This window comes from Panthera pardus, unplaced genomic scaffold (assembly GCF_024362965.1).
Source record: "Panthera pardus isolate Hobbes unplaced genomic scaffold, ASM2436296v1 HiC_scaffold_25, whole genome shotgun sequence".
NCBI classification, from domain to species: domain Eukaryota; kingdom Metazoa; phylum Chordata; class Mammalia; order Carnivora; family Felidae; genus Panthera; species Panthera pardus.
In genome coordinates this window covers 67,388,013-67,413,067 of record NW_026526821.1, presented here as the reverse complement: position 1 = coordinate 67,413,067, position 25,055 = coordinate 67,388,013, and the positions used below count along the sequence as shown (strand labels likewise).

The following is a 25,055-nucleotide window of genomic DNA, read 5'->3' as shown; positions in this document are numbered from 1 at the left end:
AGAGGAACTGTTGGTAAGCTGTTTTGCAGGAGAAATTGTGAGAGTGTGGCATTTCTCCTCTCAAGAGAAACAAGGTCACAATGCCTGTCCCTCCACCTTGCTCACTGAGAGAGAATAGATTACCTGGGTATATATCAGAAGGAAATAAAATCATGAACTCTACGAGATCTCTGTATCCCATGTTCATTGTAGTAGTATTCATAATAGCCAAGATATGGAAACAACCTGAGGGTCCTTCAATGGATGAATGGTAAATACACACACACACACACACAGACACACACACAGAGGAATATTTTTCAGCCATAAAAAAGAAGGAAATCCTGCCATTTGTGACAGCATAGACCAACTTGGAGGGCATTATGCCAAATGAAATAAGCCAGACAAAGACAAATACTGTATGATATCATTTATATGAAATCTAAAACAAAACAGCATCTAAATCTAAAACAAAACAAACAAACCAAAAAAAGTCAATTTACTAGAAACAAAGAAGAGAATCATGGTTGCCAGGGGCTAGGGTGGGGGAAATGAAATATAAATCAAAGGGCACAAACTCTGGGGCACCAGGGTGGCTCAGTTGGTTAAGCATCTGACTACGGCTCAGGTCACGATCTCTCAGTCTGTAGGATCGAGCCCCGCATTGGGTTCTGTGCTGACAGCTCAGAGCCTGGAGCCTGCTTCAGATTCTGGGTCTCACTCTCTCTCTCTCTGCCCTCACCTGCTTATACTCTCTCAATCTCTCCTCAAAAATAAATAAACATTAAAAAAATGTTTTTCTAAAAGGACACAAACTTTGAGTTATAAGACTATGATCTGATTATCTAATGTACAGCATGGTAACTATAGTTAACAATATGGTTTTATATATATGAAAGCTGCTGACAGTAGATTTTAAGTTTTTTCACCTCCTGCCCCCCAAAAAAGAAGAGTTAACTATGTGAGGTGACAGATATGTTAATTATTTTGATCTCTGTAATGATTCCACAATGCATCTGTATATCAAATCATCACATTGTACACTTTCAATATATACAATTATATTTGTCAGTTATTCCTCAGTAAAGTTGGGAGGTAGAAAGGGACTGGGTTAGGAATCACATACTTCGGCCCAATATCTCACCATAGAAAGAACATTTTGGGCTCAGTCTACTTGCTCGTGTTACTTTGTTTGGGCTACTGAATCTCTTTGTGATCTAGTTCTTCTGCTATCGAAGGGAAATACCCAACTCATACCATTGTGTGACTGTAAGGTTATAGGCAGGTGTGCACTGCTCATATAGCACCTTATACCATAGCAAGTCCCTTCCGAGACTGCAAGACAGCTCACTGATTAAATGCACTCATGATGCAGAAGATGTTCTTTCCTGGCAACTAAGACAGTGTGCTTCATAGACACGTGAAAAGCAAGGCAGCATCTCCCACCTCCACTCTCATACTCCTGACATTGACTTCCCACCTGAAATGTCCTGGTCCCCTCACCTCCTCTCTGCCAATGCTTGGGCCAAAACACTCAACCATTGTAGATGCTTGATAAATATCAGTTGAACATTCATTCTTGCTTTGCAGACACTTTCTTCTGAGCTATCTGAACACGGGGTTCCTTTAGCGCACATATATCATCCCGTTCTGCTTTTGCTATTGCTGAATAATTGCTCTTTTCTCAACTTTTAGGTAACATATAACTTTTATCTCTATTCCAGAATGCTTAGATTGTTCCTCTGGATATAGGCAAGTGCCTGAAGGAAATGGTCTATAGATGTTCTCCCAAAATGGCATGAGATGCCCATGTGATTGAACCATAGCAGCCAACTGCTCTGGTTGGGAGGAAACTGAAATTGGCTACCTGGGGAAGATGGTATGGATCAAAATAGGAACATGTTCCTAGTGAATCTTTCCTTCTCCTGCCTGCCTGGTGTCCAACTGTATTTTCACCAGTAATTTCTTTACTTTACCCAAGACAGTTTCTTTTCCATCTTCCCAACCAGGCCAATGGGGCCACCCTAGAACTATTTATCAACTATTTACTTGGTGTCAAGCCCTGTTCTTTACATGGCTTATCTTGATTAATTGTAACAACCCTGTGAAGCTGGAATTATTATTCCAATTTTATAGATGAAGAAACTGAAATAGAGGGCTTAAATAACATCCTCAGGATCACCTGTGGAGATATGAACTCCAGTGTGTCTGATCCCAAAGTTGAGCATCTTAATACAAAATAAATATCTTTGATAAAGACCAAGAGTGAGTTATGGCACATCTCTTTATTGATGTAAGTTAGAATTCTCCACCTGAAACCAGTGTCTGGAACACTGTAGACACACACACACACACACACACACACACACACACACACACACACACACATATATATTCATGAACTTGAAAGGTACCCAGTCTTAAATATTAAACTCTTGGCTTTCCTTTTTTCTTTTCTAGATCACTCACCTATCTCCCTATCAAACTAATCCCATCTCAAGCTTTCAGAGGACTTAATGAGGTGGTAAAAATGTAAGTAAGATACTACATACCAAAAGACATTCATAATTGGAATAATTAAAACTTTTGTAAGAGAAAACATAGTTGAAAGGGGATAATTCTTCTAGGAGAGAAATTGTGTTCAAGAAACCCCAGGATTTTTATCTTTATAATACAAATAATATCTAGGGACCTTTGAAGAAAAGTACGATTTCCAAGAGTCATTAAGTTCCAGATAATTAACCTTGCTTCAATGAACTGAATGCATTTTGATAAGTGATGATAAATTTCTCACATAGAAAAGAAAATAGATTCCAATCATAAAAATCCTCCTTCTGCTACAGCAGTTATTCCCTTGTGTCACATTTTTAGATAACACCCACACAGAAGAAAATGTGTTGGAGGTTTATTGTGTATCAGAAGACAATCTTTATACCTAAAATAGAAGATGTGTATGACAGACACACAGTATTTAGAGCTGTATTGATAAAAGGCCTTTATCAAAAGTATAAAGCAACCTGATAATACAGTGTGATCTCATATTTCTGTCAGATGTCAATTCAACCCATTCTCCCTGGCTCTCAGCTGCCAGGGCATAAGGCACCATGCATGAGAGGGAACTTTCTCAGGAGTCCAGTATTCCAGAATCCTCCTTAACATTAGTCTGAGTGAAAGGACCTCAAAGGCCATTTAGTTCCTAAAGAGCATCTCTGATCTTAACAATTCACTGGGCTTTTGAAGCAGATTTACATCTGTAAAGAAGATGAAGATACAGCATCATCAATCCTAGCTCCTTGGGGAAACTTGGACTGCTCTTTAGGGTACTAATACGCAATGGGGACATTAAAAATGATTCCTCAAGACATAGATGTCAGTCTCCTTGAGCCTAACCCTTATTCTTCTGCTCCCAAGTTTAAATGTTGAGCTTTGATAACTTAATGCATTAAGACCTCCTCATGAGAAAAGTAGCCACAGCTAAATAAACAAACCATTAGGTAGGAATGAAATTAATCCATCCAGCAACAATCCATTACTGTGTTGCTCATAAAAGACATTAACTGCCTTAGGCTCAGCCTTTCTGTGGGCTAAAGCTCTGAAGTCTTAAGGCTTCAGTGAATGTTAACCTTAGAAACACTCAAATGTACAATTTGTGAATTTGAGACTTTTTTCTCAGCTGGTAGCAAATGGTAGCTTATGGTGGAATTTTAGGGTAACATTGATATTACCTGCATGCTTGAGATGGTATATGGCAAAGCTGGGCCCTTTATGTTCATGTCTTTAGAAAAAAAAAAAAGCCATCCATTAATCCATTCATTCATTGATACTCTACGTACCAGGCAATATCAAGTTGCCACAGATTCAGAAGTGAACAAGACATACTCCTTGTCCTCAATTTGCTAAAAGAATGAGAACAGCCAAAGAAATAGACACAACCTAAAAAGGACACTACGTGCGGAAGTTGACCACCTTGCAATCACCTCAGAGCAGGATTTTGGGAAAAGGGTAAAGAGTTATGAAACAATGAATGTAACCCAAATTAAAACCTCACTAGAATGATGGAATTGGGAATCCAGACATCCAGATCCCGGTCCTGAGCCTTCCCATAAGCACTATTTGCCTCTCCTCTGAGTCTCAATTTCCAAAGCTGTAATACAAGGGAATCTGACTAGATTTCCTCAAAAGACCTGTCCACTTCTAACAAACTGTGACTCTTGAGTCATAAGATGAACAAGAAAAAATAACCTGTCACATAAACAGGGGTTACTGAAACCCGCATTTCAACAGCACCTGGGTTACAGATGCCCATCAGTGCTTCTAAAGGGAGATGGCAGCACTTGATGATAGGAGGACAACTTAAGGCATCCCACTGGAGCCCCCAGTTGTTGGGTCACACCCATAGCTTATTATTATGCAGACATGGTCATTTCTTTCATGTTTCTTCCCTTTTTTTCTCTCCCCTAGTGAAATCTCTCAGAGTGATTCTCTGGAAAAGATAGAAGCTAATGCCTTTGACAACCTCCTCAATTTGTCTGAAATGTAAGCATCAGCTAACACATAGTTTATTGCTGTACACTATTACCCTCGCTGGCTGGAGCCTACTCGGTATTTGTATTCAAGCATCCAATGCTAGGAATCCAAGAGGAAAAGACTGCAGCAATTACTAGGTCTGGGCAGGCACTAATTTCTCTCACTGCAGTGGCCTGAAGGTTGCCATGGTGACAACTGCTTCTCCCTGGGAGCTGTATAAACTCTGAAACATCAGAACACAAAGTTGGAAATTAAAATTGACATTGTGGAGTCCTGCCAAGTAGCTCTTACCTTATGGAAGGGAGGGTATGAAGTACTTGGGGTAGTGGGAAAATCTGAAAGGGAGCTTAGAGATCATGAATTAGTACATTGGGGACTGTTTGGACATTTTCATTTAATCAGTAAATGATTCTTGGAAACCAACCGTGTAAAAGCCCTGTGTGGGACATGTGTATGTGTTTGTTATTCTTATTGTGATGTGTTAGAATTGAGTCTTAAAAAGAGTTCTTTCCAAATTATCATTTTCCTCCAATTTACAAAAAAAGATGGGTGAAGACTGGCTCAATTCAGTTTTCAGATGATGAACCTACAACCCAAAGAGTTTAACTGACTTGTCTGATGTCACACAGCAAGTTAGTGCTAAAGCTGGGGCTAGAAATTGGTTCGTGTAACTCCTAAGCCAGGCTTCTTACTGCTGCCTTGTTTGGCTCAAACCTGAGCTTGTACAAACTTCACCTGCACAGGAGTTTTGAAAGTTAAGGGAAGGGGAAGGATGTTAGCCACAAACATTTTCTGCACACTTGTGCCTGGCATTTATTTCCTCAAGGTGGTATGAATCCTCACAGCCACCCTGCAAAGTAGGGTAATTATCCCTTTTGTTCAGGGGGAGGAATGGAGGTTCAGAGGGTCAGTAATTTGACCAGTGTGGCACCGTAGACAATGGCAGAGATGAGATTCCACCCCAGCCTGTCTTTCTCCCAAGCTTATGCATTTTCCACTACACTACAAGGCCTCCCTATGAATGGTCCAATTAGCAATTATCTAAAGAGAATAATTGATTGATAAGTATGTGAGTACCCCGCCACATGTCCAACCAAGGGGGTCACATGCTGCTGGAATACAGAGGAGGTAAAATACAAATCTTCCCCAGGAGATGACATTATAGTCAGGGAGGTGAGCCTAACTCACCAACCAATTATGGGGAAATCTAAAATACTATAAATGTAGATTTATAGTCTGGGCTTGGCTATGAAGTAGAATTGGGGGTTGGGGGAGGAGAGAGAAGGTCATTACCATTATAGATGACAGTCCTATCCCAGACCTCAAAATCTGTAGTTTTAACAGACTTCCCAAGTGATACAGAAGCACAGCTTATACTGTGAACCACCAGAACAGCTTAAGATAAATAAACTGCTCGTGATGCAACAGAAAGAAAAATAAAATGCTCTAACGGAAAACTTATGGACTTTTCCCAGGGAAGGCCCTGAGACTAGGATGTTAGCTCCATACAGGCTCTTTTTGTTCACAGCTGTATCCCCAGTGCCTAAAACAATGCCTGACACATGTAGGTGCTTAGTAAATGTTTGTTGAATGAGTGGTTTAAGGTCAGACCACCAAAAATCTTTAAGAGATAAAAGTTCCTTCCACCCTACCCACATGGCCCATGACTGCTTGACTAAGTTGTTGTAAAAATAATTACAACAAAACATTACTCACCTCTAAAGAAATTGAACAGACATAAAAGTTGGAAACAGGCACCAATGGTGGGTAACTATAGTAAAGGGGAATGAACACTAGTCTCAGAGTCAGAAAAACTGAGTTCACTTCCAAGTTGTACTACTTCTCAACTGTGTGACTAGATACAAATCATTCAACACCCTGATTTCACCAACTATAATAATAACTGTTAACACTGGTTAACAATTACTGTTAACCAGTAATTGTGAACCAGACACACACATATTTACTCCTCAAAAACTACCCTATGAGGAAACCGAGCTTTAAATGATGTAACCAAGGTCATATAATCAGTAAAACCAAGATAAAACCAGGCTGACTCCAGAGCCCATCTACCTAACCAATACACTATATTTTCTCTATAGAACTAGAGCAATTATCATTTCTTTGAGTGGTCATTGCATGGGGAAAGAGAATCAAAGGCATTGACTGGCCTTTTATTTAATCTAAAGTAGACAGGCAACTGTGGCTACTTCTCAAAGGGTCAAAGTCACTGGAGAAGTAGGGAGAAGGGCAACCACACCACCGTGGAGTTATGGCTGTACTTACATACTGTACAAGGCCTAGCCTCATACATTATCTCTACCTATTCTATTACTCACTACGTAGCAACCTCTGAGGTAGGAAGAACGCATATTATTATTCTAGTTTTATGGAAGGGCACACTAGCTCAGGAAAGTTAGGAGGCTGGGCATCACCACACAACAAATTATTTATAGAAGGGGTATAAAATCCCCAAATCCAAGCCCCTGGATTGATCCAAAGACTGAATGCCCATCTGGATAACTGGCAGTGCACCTGACAGCCCAACATGAAGAAGACCAGTTTGCCTGTAAGGGAGAGTAGCCAATTTGCTCATCCATCCTGGGAGTGGAATCTCCCATCACCCCCTAGTGTGTGGGCTCCACTGTAGGGCAGGACCAACTTGGCCAGGAGTCCTGGAAGTTGGTGCTGCTTCATAGAGTGGGGTGGAACAGACTGCCAGCTATGATATTTACACCTGCCCCAGCAAGAGGGTGAGAGCAGAGCTTCCTGGCAAGAACCATTTGGGTCCCACTGTGCAGTTTCCATCCCCAGGCTCTTAGGAGCTCCTCTCAAACCTATGAAAGTCACTTGATTTTTGTTGGTGCCGTTTTCAGCCAGCATCCTCTGGTGACCATGGTCTTGTGCATTCCAAACAATACACATCTGTTAAACTGCTGCCTCTCTCTTTACAGACTGATCCAGAACACCAAAAACCTGGTGTACATCGAGCCTGGAGCATTTAGAAATCTGCCCCGGTTAAAATACCTGTGAGGATTTCTCCTTTTTGAGAAACTGGGAGGGAAGTTGGGCATCTGATGAAAGTCAAAACAATTAAAAGATTGGAAAGAATTTTTTTAACTATATACTTAGCAGGATTTGCATGTCTGCCTTCAGCCTTCTGATTAAGATTTAATCAGCATTTCTTGTCAGCCACCAGGCTGGGTGCTTCCAAATCCATTTAACCGGCTCCTGACCTTTTCACTCTCCAAAAAACACACGAGAAGAATATCACCCCCTTTGCAATGGTTTTCAAAACTAACAGTGGGGTTGGGGGGGTCATGACACTTTAGAGAAAAGGATAAATCAGGAACTAAGGTGAGGTGATGATGGAGATAGAGCTTAGATGAAAGTGGAAAAGGCAATTCTAATTTGACACCCATCCCTGGTGAAGAATTATTGATTCCTTCACCTCATTTGTTCATTTATTCAATAAGTAAAAACTTTTTAAGTATTGCCTTGAAGTAGGCGTTGTGCCATGTAAATGAAATCATTATGTCCTATTTCTATTTCCCTTTAAATCTTATTAAATCTACTAGTTACAATTATAAATTGAGTACCACTATAACCCAGCAGACTCACTGCCTTGCCAGCAAAATCAAAACTCCTGAAACTTGATACAATCTATAAATTGATCACTATGGATCTTCTCACATGCCAACCAATCACTTGTTCACACAGAAAAATTTAAAGCCCTCTAACATAGATGTTCTCTCACTCTTTTTCCTGATAAGTTAAATTTCATAAAATCTTCAGAAGATGGAAGTTCACAACCCCCACCACCTCAAAAAAAAAAAAATTGGAGAGGGAGGAAGGACATCTCTCTGGGTCTGTGTTCCATGCCATCTGTACAGTCTCACCCTGGGGCCTCCTCCAGGAGCTGCTGCAGGCACTAGCATGGCTCCTTTGGCAACTCGAACACTGGATGATTCCCAGCCCAGGTGTTCTGCTTTTCCAGGCCTCTGATGGTCTGCAGGAGACATAAGCATCTGCAGTATCAACCACATTGGGAAAAACATAAGAAAATCCCAGAACCAAAATTGCCCGCTATAGTCCCTTTTTTACCCCCCTGAAGAGTGATATTCCCCCAACCCCAGTACACATTGCTGTCTAAGCTGCACTGCCATCACTAGCCGTAAACAGGGCAAGGATTCAGTGTAGTCTGGAATTACAGATAAGAAGGAGAATCAGAAAGAACCAAAGAGAAACCTGGCTCCCTTTCTTCCATTGCCACCAGAGTGCCAGGCAGTTCATATCAGTTTCTTCAGTCTATGATAGGTGAATTTAAAACTTGTTTAGGGGAGGGGTGCCTGGGTGGCTCAGTCAATTAAGCATCCAAGTTTGAGCCCCGCAGCCCCCCAAAAAAAACTCAGGGGCAATCCAGATTCCTGGATTCCTCTAAAGGAGTCCCACTCTTGTGTAACAAAATATCCTTCAATTTAACCTATCACTGAACCCTCTCTCTTCTTTGAAGTTTAAACAAAAGGTAGGAGGAAGAAGAGTCTTGAGTAGCTCCAATAACCAAAAGAATGTTCAATGATTTCGATAAGTTATAAGAAAAAACTCCATGAACCAGTAGGTAGCTAAATAAAAAACAAAGATTTTTAATAATGAGGGATATGGATCTCTCACATGGAGATTAATATTCCTAAAATCTTTGAGTTAAAACCTATTCAAAAGTAGAGGGATGCTTTATAGAACTATCAAGAGCAAATTACCGGAAAGGAATGGAATGGAATACAATAGAAAAATGCAACTGATACAATAGGAAAAGACAGGCTGGAAACATAAATGTAAATGAAAAAGAAAATGCAAATGAAAAACATAAATGTAAAAGTATAGTCCCAGCCCCTAATCTTTAAATAGGAGCCTTACAGCAACTTCTCCCATAGTGTTAGGGGCTTTAAAATTCTGACAACCTTCAGCAGCTAAAAGTGCTACCAATAAAGTCAAACTCACTATTTTTTTAATTTAAAAATAGTCTTTGCAAAGTGCCTTTCTACTGCTTTTACCTTTATGCCTTAATGACAGTCACTTTTATTCATTCTCTGCCCACATCCCCACCCTGCCCCCAATCACAGGAGCATCTGTAACACAGGCATCCAAGAGCTTCCAGATGTTACGAAGATCTTCTCCTCCGAATTTAATTTCATTCTGTAAGTACCAGGCTGATTGCTATGCATAGCAGTTTCCTATTTGAAGCTAAAATTTGGAAAGTAAATATTTCTCATTTTATTCCTCAAGGGAAATTTGTGATAACTTACACATAACCACCATACCAGGAAATGCTTTTCAAGGGATGAATAACGAATCCATAACACTGTGAGTAAACTCCCAGATTCACGTTCTGCCATACAGGCTCCTGCTATTCTCACTTCTAGCTTGAGGTAAGCTCTTTCTCATCTTTTACCACATTCCTCATTCACTGGTAAGTCTTTATGACCTAAAATGCTAAGGGTGAGAGTAGTTGCATGGGATTACAGCTGGGTCATGTGTTCACACAACAACCAACTGACCCATTCAGTTTAAAGTTAATGAGATGGACCCTGAGGACTTACAGTGACCAAATTTCCAACTGATGAAATTGTTCATTGCATCATTGGAATGCTCTAAAGCTGGGAAGAGACAGCCTGGAGGGAAATGGCTGCCCTCATGCAAAGAGCACAGAAATTTCAAGTTTCAAATGAGAAGAGTTTGGAAAGATATTCTCCAAGTAGGTAGAATAGTTGATCGAGAGAGCCTGCATTCACTCACTCACTCTCTCTCTCTTTCTCTCTCTCTCTCCAATGTTTTACTTTGCTTCTGAGGAGCACCATCTATACCCATTCCCTACATCCCTTAATACTTGAAAATAATGTCTTTTTATTTGACAATCACACATCAGGTTACCAGGCTCACAGGCCCTATACCTTTGATGCTCTTTCCTAAGGCATTGTTATTCAAAGTATGATTCATGGACCAGCATCTACTGCATCTTCTAAGAGCCAATTAGACATGCAGACTCTCATGACTCAGAACTACAGACTTGGAATCTGCAAGTTCCCAAGTGATATGCATGCACATAAAGTTTAAACGGCACTGCACTAAGATAACCCAACTTATTATCTTCCACTGTTCATCTGCCTGACTTCCTTCCCTCTGGGATCCCTGCCATCTTCTCCTAGGGCACTCACCTTTGCCCCACCATTCAGAAGAAGAAATCTGGGCACCACATCTCCCTTATATCCAAAGCCCAGTGACCCATATTCAATTCTTCTCCCCACATCCATATCCCTCTTACTTTTTCTGCTTTGGTTACAGCCCAAAGCAGGGCTATACTGAGTCAATAAATGAGCTTGCCCTTAAAGAAAGAGCATGCATTGGATGACCCCAAAATGAGGAGGTAGTTGTGAAGCAAGAGAAAAAACATCTCAAAGGAGTCTCTTTTATATCATGGATTCTAAATATTGGTATCAATGTATATTGCATTTGTATAGAACTTTTTACTTTGTGTAGATATAATTCCACACATATAATTGTCATATTACAAAGCTGTAGCCAATGCAGCTCCAACTCAGGGTATTCAGAGTACTGCAATCAAAGAATACAGAGCAGAAACCAAAAAAAAAAAAATTCTTTTCAGGATAAATTCTTTATGTGCAGCCCTTGAATGCCAGGGAAGAGACAGGAGATAGGAGATCCTAGAAAATCTTCTCTATAGTCTTTCTGCTCCTCCACTTTCCTCACATACTACAGCTCTTACAGCTCTTTATAAAGTATTTCCAACTCACTGCTGAATGTATCAAGAAGTATTCATTTATCATGTCCCCTGTGAGAGACCAACCAAAAACTGAGTGGGGAGTTACTACATGTCTCAGGATTTAGGGTCTTCCTATGTCTTTATTTAGAACACAAAAGATGTAAGATCCATGTCCCCAAGAAGCTCAGAATCTCAACTATGAGGAAAAGGAGAAAATATGGGGCAAACATGAAATAAGAAAAAAATAATACAAACTAGTAGATATTCACTGTGAGAGTTTGTATTACACAGAAATGAGAAGTCTCGGAGACGTCCTCTTGGGCTGGAGAAATCAGAGACAGCTGCATGGTAGAGATGAGACTTGAGTTAGACCTCACAGTATCAGTAACAATTATATGGGTAAATGTGACAATAGCAGCTAATATTTATACAGCACTTAGTAAATGCCTGCACTGTTTTTAACTACTTTTTAAAAACTCATTTGGGGCGCCTGGGTGGCTCGGTCGGTTAAGCGTCCGACTTCGGCTCAGGTCATGATCTCACGGTCCGTGAGTTCGAGCCACATCGGGCTCTGTGCTGACGGCTCAGAGCCTGGAGCCTGTTTCAGATTCTGTGTCTCCCTCTCTCTCTGCCCCTCCCCTGTTCATGCTCTGTCTCTCTCTGTCTCAAAAATAAATAAACATTAAAAAAAAATTTTTAAAAAACTCATTTACATCTCACAAAACCCTATGAGGTAGGGCTTTTCGGTGTGGAAACCAAGGCACTATGAGGTTAAGTGATTTGCCCAAGGTCAAGACTTAGACCCAGTCTGTCTTCAGAATCACAATCTTAACCATTATGTGGTCCCACATACCAAGAAAAGGGGAGTGAGTGGTCCCAGTGAGGGGATAGCATGAGCAAAAGCACGGCTGTGATGAGTCTTACTTATTGGGAATAAATATCCAGCTAAAGAAACAGGAAATAGGTTTAGATAAATGGCAGGGGTGGAAGGGAAATTGGATTACTGAGTCTTGAAAGCTGGGATACAGGATTAAAAGCTAAGAAGTAACTCTGATAAAAGTAGTAAGAAGAAGAAACCACCCAACAGAGTAGCCTTTATTCAAACATCACAAATATTCAAGACTCCTTTTGAGTTTGACCTAAATCTAAAAATAATCAGGAACCAATTGGCACTCCTTCCAAGTAACATGCAGCCATTGGAATGAAGTGGAAATGGAATGAAAGGACAGAAGATGTGGAGAATGATCAACACGGAAACAAATGTTTGGATGATCCACAGGATTCTGTGAGCTCCTAGGATGGGACCACCCTACCAAACTCAAGGAACAACCAAAGATTCCTTTCACACATCACATTTCAGCATGTGCACATGAGAGCTGCACAGTATTTTTATTATGGGGCCATTAACTTATGTTAGTTATGATTTTAAGAAGAATAGTGCCTACCAGCAGGGCATAATTGCCCCACCTCTGAAGTTAATGAGGATTGCAGATCCACCTCTCCTAGGTGGCCCCAGGGGGAGGGGGCATTGTGCTTCCATTCCTTCCTCACTCTCAGCCCTTCATCTGGAAGGGGAGCAATTAGTCATTTGCTTGGCACTTGTTCTCAGCTGAATGGGCCCTTCTGTAAGTGAAGGACCCCGTGGAGCACCCTGCTGGAAAAAGGGTATTACACTTAAAGAGGAAAGCCTTATTTTCTCAGCTATAAAGTTCAACTCCCTAATTAGAAAATAATGAAAGCAGGCCTTATCTCTTCATTATTAGTAGTATTTGAAATTTTGCTTTTTGTGGAACCTTTCCTGCCCTCCCCCCACCTAAATCTTTACCAACTGTGAGCTCATTTAATGAAAACAGAACACTTCACTTGATGCTAGAGAAGCTCAGTGGGGCTAATGCTAAAACTATGCATTATACTCTTACGTCCCTTTAGAGCCACTTTGGCTTTTCATTAAATCTCCTCAAGAGGCCACCTTGAAATGTACCCCCCCGAGTGAGCAGGATTTGGCTGCATTGCACCACCTTTAAAATATTCTAGGTGACTGGTCATACCAGTCTCAAAAAAGAGACAACTTTGATTCATGTCTGAACTCTACAAAGAGAAGGAAAGGTCATGGCAACTAATTCCCTAAGGCCCTTCAGAGAAAGAATGCCTGGGAAAGGATGACAAGATTCCAGGTTGCACCTGTCATAAGTCACACTCAAGAGGCTGCTGGGCATTAAGACAGAAAGCCTGGATTCTAGTCCTGGCTCTGTGTCTATGAACCTTAGTCAATTACACCACCCAGACATGCCTCTGTCTCTGTGTATCCAGTGGGATTATTAATACCTTTGGTGCAAATCCAATCGTGTCATGTCAACTACACAGCATCGCCATGATTAAAAGCTAATATTCAGCAAGCCACTTGTTTTAGACCATCCTGTTTCATCTTTTTTTTTAATATTATTTATTTGAAAATTTTTAATGGAAAAACGGAGTCACTTTCCATTTGTCTTTCCAATGATACCCCTTTACATCTTACCTAGATTTACCACCAATTAACAGCTTGCCACGCCCACCCCATCTCTATGTATCTTAAGTATACACAACACATTTCCTTTTGGGCAAACCATCCAAAAGAAGTTTATAGATATTATGATGCTTCATACCTTAAACATTTCAGCATGTATCTCCCAAAAACAGGGACATTCTACATAATTACACCATTATACCAAAAAAAATGAACTTGAATTTAATGGCATCCTCCAACCCATACTCCACATTCCAATGAAAAAGTCCTTTATAGAATGTTTTTAAACTCAGACTCCAATCAAAGTTTATGCATTGCATTTTCACTATTATGCCTCTTTAGTCCTCCCAACCTCACCTCCACCCCAAGATCCGCTCCCCTGCCTTCCTCTGTTCTGTATGACACCAATTCCTTGAAGGAGCCCAGGCCAGTTATATGGATTCATTTGACTGTATTGTCAGGATTAGATTCAGGTCAACTTTTCTGCAAGAACATTGCAAAGGGCATGCTGTATCTCTCCCAGTACATCAAACCAGAAAGCATGTCGTTCCATGCTCCTTGGCCATTTGGTTAAAGTGGTGACTGCCAGACATCTTCATTGTAAGAGCACATGTTTCCCTTTGTCGTTAATAATAAAGCATGGTGGGAGACTTTGAGTTGATGCCGCTAGCCTGTTGGCCAATAACCCTTCATCTGATGGTTTCAGCATCTGCTGATTATTCATTTATGTAGGGTATTACAAAATGGAAGTTTTAAATCTCATCATTCTTCCACATTTATTACCAATGATCTTCCATAAAAGAAGAATCCTCTCTCTCTCAATCTCACTCTTTTTAAATATCACTGTGGAAGTAGATTTTTCAAAAATTTTATTCAATATATTATAATCCATTATAATAATAATCCACATGAACTTGGCTGAGGGCAACTTGAGGGGGAACATAACAACTCCATGCTGCCAAAACACAGGAGGTATGCCCGCTTCAGAGAGAGGGTTCCCTTGCCATTGGGAATGTGAGACCCACAGAAGTGGGGGAATTCTGATGAACATTCAAAACCAGGGTCATGGCAGCATATAGAGATTGGCCTGATGACAGTGACTGGTGACAGTTATCCATACAACCACTGCCAGGACATCCACTAAAGAAGTGTCTCCATACACTTCATACACAAGAATTATTCATACAAAAAAGGACTGCAGAAAAATACCACAGGGAGAAGAAAGAGGTGAATTTAGGATCCCTGTTCTTTAGGTAGGTATTTGTATAGTCATTTGATAAAAATTTGCTTATAGATATACCACCATAGGGCATATTTTCTAAAATAGAAACCCTGAGGCCACTTTTTGAGACCCTGCAGATCTGCAAACATAAATGAAGCTTTCTTCTTTAAAATCATCCAAAAACTAGGTGGTTATATGATCTAAAAGGGAACTATGGAAGACCATCTAATACTGTTAAAATGCCAGAAAATGCTTTTAGAGCCCCAGGAATATTAGGAGTTTGTTTTAAGGCAGCATTCACAATTAGAGTATCATCTGTGATTAAGTTCTAAAGCCTGAATCTTATTTTGAATAAAAAGGTGACATTCTCTCTTTTTGAGTCACAATTACTGACATTTGAATAGAGAACACAGACAATGCTTTAAAGTAAGGTGCAGCTATTGTAATACAGGAGAGGGGGAGAAACCATTTCCGTGCCTGTGACTGCATCCCCAAGGCAAGGGAAGCTGTCCTCATTTAATTCTGACACCATGAAGTCTTGGGAAAAAAGTTATCTGAAGTGACTCTCCAGCTGTTTTAAGGGGCATTTTAAAGCATTGTGCAGGCCTGACAGCATGAGGCCTCCCACTCACATTTGTAACTTCTCCAAAGTAAGGAAGCCACTCTTTTAATCAAAACAAGGCAACACATTCTATTGTGCGCGACTGCTAAGAACAAAGCTGAAGAGCGACAACTAAAAAGGAAACGGTGAGCTCCATTCTCTGGGAAGTCGGGACAAGTAGGACCCAAGCTATTAAAAAAGACATGAAAAAATGTCCCAATACAAAAATGTCAATGATGCCAACACAGACCAAAGGTGTCGGCGGACCTTTGGAGAGTGAGTACACGTAGGGCAGCCCAGGCCACTAAAATGACCTCCTCCACCAGGAGCAGGAACACCTCTACCCCATTGAACAGTTCAATTAAACAGACTGCTGCATTTCACAGAAATCCTGTCCAGAGCAGGACAAGGGAAACCCCTGCCCTGTATTGTGGTCAGAGAGACGGAGGCGACTACAAGATATAATAATAATAATTAATAATAATAATAATAATAATAATGGCAACACATTAAGCATTTACTGTGTTCCAGGACTTCTTTCAAAGTGTTTAACATATGTTATGCATTTTAATACACACAACAGTCTTTTGGGGTCAATACTATTATTATCATCCCTGTTTTCAGATTTGGAAATTAAGACACAGAGAGGTGAGATGACTGAATAAAGTAATTCAGCTAATAAGTAGTGGAGCTGGGATTCAAGCCCAGGCAGTTGGGTTGAATACTTGCAACCTTAACCATGAAGCTTCACTTAGAACAATGGCATTGTAAGCCCCACCAAAAAAAAAAAAAAAAAAAAAAAAAAAGTACAAAATTCTAACATATATCAAAACTAGGATAAGAACAGCACATAAAAATGACAGAGAATGGGTATCCAGACAACTGCTGGCAGCTTTGCTTTGCTCAAAACAGAGTAGGGGCTACTTTTTTTAAATTCACTATACATGTAACTCCATCACTTAGAAGGTAGAGACAGTGGTAAGGGGACTAGACTCTGGACTCAGTTCTGTCCAGCAGACCATCTGATCTGTATATGGAAATGGTGAGAGCTATGTCATCCAATGCTGTAACCTAGGGCAAAGGCCCCAAAGTGGCATGCCCAAGGCTCACTGGGAGAGCTTGTTCTAAAAGTACAAATTCCTGGATACCACCACCAGATTCTGATTCCACAGATCTGCAGTGCACCTGGTCAGTAGGTCTGAGTCTGCATTTCTGGCAAGCAGCTCCGGTTGATTCTGAGTCAGGAGATGAAGGGGAAATGCTTTGGCAAACATTGGCTTGGACTCTAAGAAATCCAATTTCAAAGAAGTTCTGAGAAAAGAACAATATGATTCCTTTATCTACAAGAGATTGCTATAAAGGAATTCAAACTCCCAATGATAAAGGACTGCCAAAGAATAATATTCTAAATGTAAAATAAAAAAAAAAAAGAATTCCAGTGGGATTGAGCTGCTAAGGAGGCAAGAAGATTGTGTGTAACTGCACAAGGCAACAGGCATAAACCAAGAAAGTACCTAGCCCCTCCAATTCTATCATATACATGAGGAAAGAAAACTACTGAAAAAAATGGCAGCCAGTAATCCTGGCTGAGAGCTCATATGTGAAGTTGTAAATTCAGAATTCTAGAAGAAAGCACATGAGAGCAGGAGAAGCCAGAGAAGGCTCTTCCTCACGTGAAAGGGTGAGGCCACTGCTCTACCCAGCCTTTTGACTAAGCTTCTGCTAGGGAGCAAGCATTATGAGACACCCGGGGGTTTTACAAAATGAATTAAATACACTTCCCCTGTTTGATCTGAACTAAAATTAATAAGGAGACCTTATGAATTATTCTGTAATCTCTGTATTTTCTGAATTCCAGTGTTCAAACATCATGCTTCAACCCTGAGTCCTGCTTATTTATATTCTGGTTTGTCTCAGATGTGCTGTGGATTGATGGAAAGAGACCCCCACCCCCAAATATACACCACACACACACACACACACACAGACCACAAGACAGAATTCCATGTTTGTTTTATTTAACAAAGGCTAGAGAAACCTTGCAGTCAACAGCCATGTGGAACAGGAACATCTGGGGAAGATATCTCAACTGTTTCTCAAGTCACACCCACCAGCCCACCCATGACATGGCCATGCAACTACCAGCAACCCCTTAAAGGGAAGCTAGGGTCTTGCCAGATGCTGGAGTTTAATTTGATGTTATACTATATAGCTCTTTCTCACTTGAGTATTATATCATTGTGCATGAAGGACTTACACAAATATTTCTAAGACTGTGCCTTTCAAACTTGCCCGGTTGGCTATGATTAGAAATTCACCTTACATACACCCATTTGTTCATCCAGTTCATTTAACATATACTTATTGTAATCCTCCCAAGTGCCAGGCACTACTCTAGATACAGGGGATTCTGCAAGGAACAGAACAGTTTCAAATCCTTGTGCTCATGAAGCTAACTGCTGGGGAAGGTAGATGATAAACAAGTATGTTATAATCCAGGGTCAGATGCTGATAAAGCCACAGAGGAAAAACAACTCAACAAAGGGGGATGGGAATGCAGGAATGCTGGGAGAAGGGAAGATGGTAGTTTAAATGGGCAGCCAGGAAGGGCCACACAAGAACATGTTATTTAAGCATAGCCCCCCAGGAAGAGGAAGAGGGGCCGTTTGGATATCTCAGGGTAGAAAAGTAGTAGCAAGCAGTGAAACTGACATGCTGGAAGTAGCCCCAGACACCGTGTGCTCTGGTCCCATTTCTGCCTCTTGTGGGCTTTAGATAAGCCATTTTCCTTTCCGAGACTCTTCCCTTCTTTATAAAATAAAAGCGTGCCACTTGATCCTCTCCAAGTTTGTTGCAGGCTCCAACATTTCCCGACGTCTGTCTTCTGAGGAGCCTCTTGTGTCTTATTCTGAACAGATGTAGATGTTTCTATGTATATGTGTAGGTATACTTTTAAGTATGTAACATACAAAAATGGTGGAACAAAATTCCATAAGTAGTACTACCCTAATTACATGCAACACACTCCAGTATCTTCCATTTTGTCCCATTCTGTTCTATCTCATTTTGCAAAATGCCGATTGCACCCGACTAAATTGATTTCGCTATCCACTAATTCGTCTTAAAGAACTGTTTACAGGCACTGAAATCTTCTTGGTTATGGAGCCAAATATGGCAGCAACCAAAACACATACTCATCCAAGAAAAGGAAAAGCTAACTCCATACCAGAGCCTTCCTCTGCCCTCCGCTTTCAGCCTCCCAGAAAGCACACATGCCCACACAGGCCTGAGGAGGCAGAGGCAAGACTTGAGCATTGGACGGTTCTGGCCACTATTTCTGCTTCCGCCGCTGCTTTCTTTAAGCTTGAGCAGACAGCACGACGACAGTGAGACATCGCTTTCTCATCAGTAAAATGGAAATGGCAATGAGGATTAAGTCATAAAATCGATGTCGAATAGCTGGTCAAGTATCTGGCACTTAATAAACACGTAATAAATTGGTGCTGCTGCTGCTGCCAAACTAGAGTGGTGGAGGTGAAGCCAAACTAGAGCAAGAAGAAAAAAAGAGAAAAACCCAGCTCCCTCTCACCAGGTCCTCAGAATCTAAAACGTTAGACAGAGGTGAATGTTGCATACGCCAGTAATTATCTTAGTAGTAAATGTCACAGAAGGAAGAATGTGTGATTCCAAAATGTGCTGCTTTCACTGCTAAATCCTCTCTCCTCTCCCTTCAGCAAACTATATGGAAATGGGTTTGAAGAAATACAAAGTCATGCCTTCAATGGGACGACGCTGATTTCCCTGTAAGTATGTGCTATTTCCCCAGCTCATGAATAAAAATGAAATATTACTCTGGCTACCAGATCACATTCAATCTTCAGCAACTAACTCAGGACAAAAATAAACTTTCAAGTGGCTAGTCCTCAGTGTTTCACGCATGTTACTAAGCAACTGGCTGGCTAGAAACCCCAGAGCACCCTGATTTCAAAGACAGATGCAGCCCGGAGACATTCAAGTTGACAGTTTGCTAAAATATTCAACACCCTACTTTTAGTTTCATCTCACAGCCTCCCTCTCTAGCCCCTTCGCTCAGGTTGATGGCATGTTAGAGTCAGCACGATTTCAGTGAAGAAATTCTTCCCCCAGCCCCCCTGCAGAGAAAACTGGCAATCCCATTTACCAGCCTAATCAGCCACAACAAGCACCCTCGCAGTCCCATCCCCCTACTGCTGGGGTGGGGCGGGTATGGGGAGCATTTTCCACAGGGTGAGGGGCCCTTGTGCTTACACCACATCGCACCCAGTCCCCAGTGTTAACAGCATTTAAGTCAAGGAGAGCATCCCTACTAACTATCCTTCATTGTTTCCCACCTCTCTTTCCTTCTATGGCTTCTTTACTAAAAGATTGGCTCATTTACAAAGCCTACTGGGGCTGGGGCCATTTGAACCCTAACAGGTAGGAGTAAGGTAACAATCACCCTACAGTTGGATACAATAAAAACTAAGCAAACTATTGAAAACTTGAGCCTGAAAAGCTCAACTGAAGCCAAAATTAAGGAAAACAAATGAAAAGACTTTTAGGATACGTTGTATCAACTGTAGTCTATACCAGTGCTTCTCATACTTTAACACACACAAGAATAAGGTGCAGATTGTTAAAACACAGATTCCTAGGCCCCACCTCCAGAGACTTTGCTTCATTGCGGCTAGGGTAGAGCTTGAGAATTTGTAATTTGAGCAAGCTTCCAGGAGATGCTGAGGCTGCCAAGTTGGGTAACATAAGTCTTTACAACATACTATTTATTTTAACTATACATATTAATTAAATACTCTAGTATATTGGTACCATGCTACAGAGCTTGGTGGTTATGAGAACAGATCTAAGAGTCACTAACTGGGTCTTAAACTCCAATGCCAGTATTTATCAGCTTGATCATGAGCAAGTTACTTAACCTATACCAACCACAGTGTTCTCATCCATGAAACAGAGCTATTAATAGGCTTATTTTGAGGATATCCCCACCAAAATGAAAAGGTCTGTTTTGTATCCTCAGTACTTAACACAGTGCCTAGCACAGAGTAGGTGCTCATTTATCATTTATTACATTGCACAGCTAATTAATTACAAATGAATGAATGAAGGAAAAATAATTACATTTTTATGCTCTTAGCCTGAGTCTGGCACATACCAAGTGCTCAAGAAATGATAGCTTCCTATCATGGAGAAAAATTTCCCTCATTTTCTTGTTGACTTGAATCTAATGAAGAGTTCACTCTAGCCAATTGAATCTGTTTCTGCCAAATTTAAATCAGAGGCATATCCTCTCCTGGCACAGTGCTTTCAGATGCCTCATGCAGTTATTCACTCAACAAGGGTTTGCCAAGCATCAGCTATGTTTGAAGGAATATGCTACATTTGGGGTGGAAATGAAAATGAGTAAGGCCTGGTGTTTGCCCCACAGGAGCTTACGGCCGAGGAAGAAGCATTGCCAGATGGTATATAAACTGTATACTAAGTAGTAACTAAAACAGAAGACAAAGTGTGATGCCTCCCCTGAGAGAAGTAAAGTCTTCTGGGATTTCAAAGGCAGAAAAGAAGGAAATTAGAGAAAGCCTCCTGAGAGATGTAGACTCTGAGCTGGGCCTAAGTTGGACAGGTAAAGACAGAAGGAAAATGCATCCCAAGCAGAGGACAACAAAGAGAATGGCCCAGAGGGGGAAACGTGTTCACAGAACAGTAAACAGTACCTTTTAAAAAGAACTAGATGTGGGTTAGGGACAAAGCAGGAAGGGCCTTAGATGCCACAGTAAAGGATTAGGACTCTCTTTTATAGAAAATGAGAGGCCGTTGAAAGCTCTGGGATGGGAATGAAGTATGAGGGTGCTTAAAGAAGGTTCATCTGTTGGCAGAAAGGACAGTGGTTGGGGTGGGGGTTGCACAGGCTAGAGACAGATATCGGCTATCTGAATAGAGGGGGTAACTGAAGGCCTTTGTGGCTGAGGTCACCTGGATGAGGGGGCAGAGTAAGAGAACTGAATATAAAATTGGGGGACACCAAGAGAGAAGGAAGAGAAGCAGAGCAAAAGCAAACAGAGTGGGAGGAAAACCAGCAGAAAACATCCTTGGGAGGTCAGAGAAAACAGGACGTCAGTCAAGAGGGCCTTCATCAGCAGTGTCCCAGCTGCATCAGGGATGCCAAAATGGGATGTGTACCTCAGAAAGTTCAACTAGTCAAGATTCTGTATCCCCCACATCTTACTGTTGCAAGAAAGAGGAAACCAAGAACACAAATCAGTTTGCCAAGAAAACAAATCAATTTCATTCATTTATTCATTCAACAAACATTAAGCATCGCCAGTATATATTAGGCACCATGTTAGGGAGCTGGGTCTGCAATGGCAGAGTGGAAAGAGTCCTTGTCCTCATGAAGCTTCTGTTCTAGCAGAAGAGACAGACAAAAAGGCAAGTAAATAAATGAACTTACTGCAGATAGGAATATATACTATGAAGAAAATAACCCATTACTGAGATCTATGAGAGTACAGGGGCTGTCTGGCTTTAGGTTAGGTGTCCAGGGATAGCCTGGCCATGGATGTAGGCTATCCCTGGGCCATGAAACGTAGGCTGAACCCAGAAGATGACAAAGAGTGCACTATGGCAATAGTGAGGGGAAGCGTATCATGGGAAGGGGGAACAGGATGTGCAAAGGTCCTGAAGTGGCAAAGAAAAGTAGTTGTAACCTCCAGGAATTAAGAGGAGGCCAGTGTGGCTGGAGGGTCATCAACAATGGGAAACCAGTATGAGACAAACCTAGAGATGGAGAGCGAGCAAACCATGCAGAACTCAAGGGCAATGGAAAAGATTGTAAATTCTCTTCTAAGGGCAAGGAGGTCCCCTGAAGGATTGAAGGGGGGAGTAGGTTTCAAAACTGTCAAGCAAAATTTTCAAAGTGTACCTTCAACCCAGTTTCTACACCTTCCTCACAAATGGGCCTGTCCAAAGTTGTTCAGAATGATGACACCAAAGCCCTACAAAGTTCTTGAATTTTCTACCTACCTAAGTTAGGACAGGGTGGAGAGACACAGCACCAGAGGGTTGCCCTCAGACGCCTCCAGGGTTCTGAGAGTCACCCCTTGTCATTCTCAGAGCACCCCACTTATGAAAATTTTGGGTGGGGCTCGGGGGTTCTTCCACTGTGCTTCAAGAGGTTATCCTGTGTGTGCTTCTCATACCTGGAAGGCTGTGTCACTTGAGAACCTCAAAGTGACCCCTAGGAAAATGTGGTAGACGAATCTGATTTATTTTTAACCGAGTTACATACTGCGGAGTTATCAGTACACAGAAAGATCTTTTAATAAAACACGTGAAAAGTTCTGTCATGAAATTTGAGCAATTAATTTGACCTGGCTGACATGACGATTATTTGCTCACAGAGCCCCACTTCAATGATTTATGACCATAACAGAACATAATTAAAACAAACCAAATCAGGGAAAAGAGCCATAGAGGTTTGGGAAGGAAATTTTCTTTTGATTTAGATCTTAAACAGCAATTGACTCTGACAACCTCATCTCTTTGAAAGTAGAAATACACCCAGGGGATAGGACTGTGTGAGACTGACGGGTGCATTCTGATGGAAGGGCTGAGGATTTCTGAGGAGAACGCTTAGTAGAAGCATGTGGAAAACAGCCACCCAGGGAGTGAGATGCAGGGGGGGTTGCAGTTTTTAAATGGCAGGGGTGATGTGGAGACATGCAGAAAGACAATGAAGAAGATGGAGAGCTAGGAGACGAACCAGGTGATTGCCTATGCCTCCCGCAAGGGAGGGGAGAGTGAGTGTTGGTCTATTTGTTTGCCATGTAACACTGTAACAGTGATGCAGGAGAATCCTGCTATGCTTCAAATCATCACATCGACAATGGATGCATTTTCCAGAATGCCCTGAGTCACCACTCTTCTGTTGTAGAAAGAAAGTGCTCAAAAGAAGGCTGGCAAGCCTGAGCCCAGGGACCCCTCTCCCAGCTCCCTCGTCCACCCAGAGAGGGGCCTGGGCTTGGAGACACCAGCATCAGGGCCCAGAGAGCAGGCTGCTCAGCAGCACCAAGCTGAGCTATTCCTGAACAGTTCACCCTGAGCTGCTTAGAGCTCAAGGAACAGAAGCCTCGGGTAGCTACTGCATAGCAGCGTCTGGTCGTGCCACAGCCTTAACAGCAGTGGTCCTCAACACGCACACCTGAGGACTATCATGTACCCAACACGGAACCCCAACTGGGGCATGCTGGGTGTAGGGCAATTTTCTGCACAGGCTGTCCTTCCTCCCCTCTCCTACCCAGTGAGAATGCATATCTGAAAAGGGTAACTTTGAATGGACCCTACTTTTTCTTTTCAAGTAAAGTATTTGCAAACTTCAGCATATTGCTATTAACCAGCTCTGAGGCCTCCAAGGTCAGGGCAGCTGAGCACCTGATACAGAGCAGGCTGCGCCTCCACCCTTCAGCCTTGAACACTGGAGCAGCACTTCCATCCCCGCCCAGCTGTGAGGTAGCAAACCTTCTCGACTCCAGAACAGGAAAGGGTGAGGACTTGAAGCTGCAGGACAAAGCGTTCTACTGAGTGAGGGGGAATCTGCAGGGAAAAGGTGGGCCCAGACGTACACGTCGACAGTTTTACAATAAGCCTGGCACCAGCATGTCTTTTCCCCTTCTTCTACAATCCCCCTTTTCCCTCTACAGGCTGAGCACCGCACAGGCAGGCTGCTCTAAACGCACACGCAGCGGTGACTGTTAACCCACGAAGTGCCAACCCCACTAAGAACACTGTCCTTCCCCACAGGGAGCTCAAGGAAAACACACACCTGGAGAAGATGCACAATGGAGCCTTCTGGGGGGCCACGGGGCCTAGCATCTTGTGAGTACAGTGGTGCTGCCTCCCCTCCCCACCCAGTGGTCCAGCCACACTGTCCCCAGCCCGGTTTGTGACAGTCAGCCTCTGCATGGGAAAGGGCTGCCGTTAACCAATAACACTAACTGGGGGCACTGAAATGACAGAAATCGATGGTCTCCGTTCTAGAGGCTCAGAGTCTGAAATCAGGGTGTCGGCAGGCTCGTTCCTTCTGAGGGATGTGAAGACAGGATCTATTCCCGGCCTCTCTCCTTGCTGCTGGTCCTTCCTTCTGGTTGTGACAACGTAACTCCAGCCTTAACGAGGCATTCTCTGTGTGTACCTACCTGCCTGTCTCTGAATTTCCCTCCTATTATAAGGATACCAGTCATCCTGGATCAGGGCCCATCCCAATGACCTCATTTTAACACGATTACCTCCGTGAAGATTTCATTTCCAAATAAGGTCACATTCAGAAATACTGGGGCATTAGGACTTCCACGTGAATTTGGGGGAGACACAATTCAGTGTGTAATACCAGGTATGGAGGTCCACCTCATGT

The 25,055-nt window shown here is 42.0% G+C and overlaps 1 protein-coding gene across 6 annotated transcripts in view; it reads left to right on the top strand.

Moving 5' to 3' along the window:
- The window catches only part of LHCGR (luteinizing hormone/choriogonadotropin receptor), a 99,360-nt gene that overhangs the window by 16,627 nt on the left and 57,678 nt on the right, over positions 1-25,055 (top strand). For 5 of the 6 annotated variants that reach the window (XM_053890673.1, XM_019417218.2, XM_019416859.2 and 2 more), the window contains exons 2-8: positions 2,440-2,511; positions 4,441-4,515; positions 7,461-7,535; positions 9,627-9,701; positions 9,790-9,867; positions 19,348-19,416; positions 24,446-24,520. In XM_053890673.1, coding sequence (XP_053746648.1) covers positions 2,440-2,511; positions 4,441-4,515; positions 7,461-7,535; positions 9,627-9,701; positions 9,790-9,867; positions 19,348-19,416; positions 24,446-24,520 — 519 coding nt within the window. The remainder of the gene's footprint in view (positions 1-2,439; positions 2,512-4,440; positions 4,516-7,460; positions 7,536-9,626; positions 9,702-9,789; positions 9,868-19,347; positions 19,417-24,445; positions 24,521-25,055) is intronic. The other variant, XM_019416952.2, reaches the window with a different exon arrangement.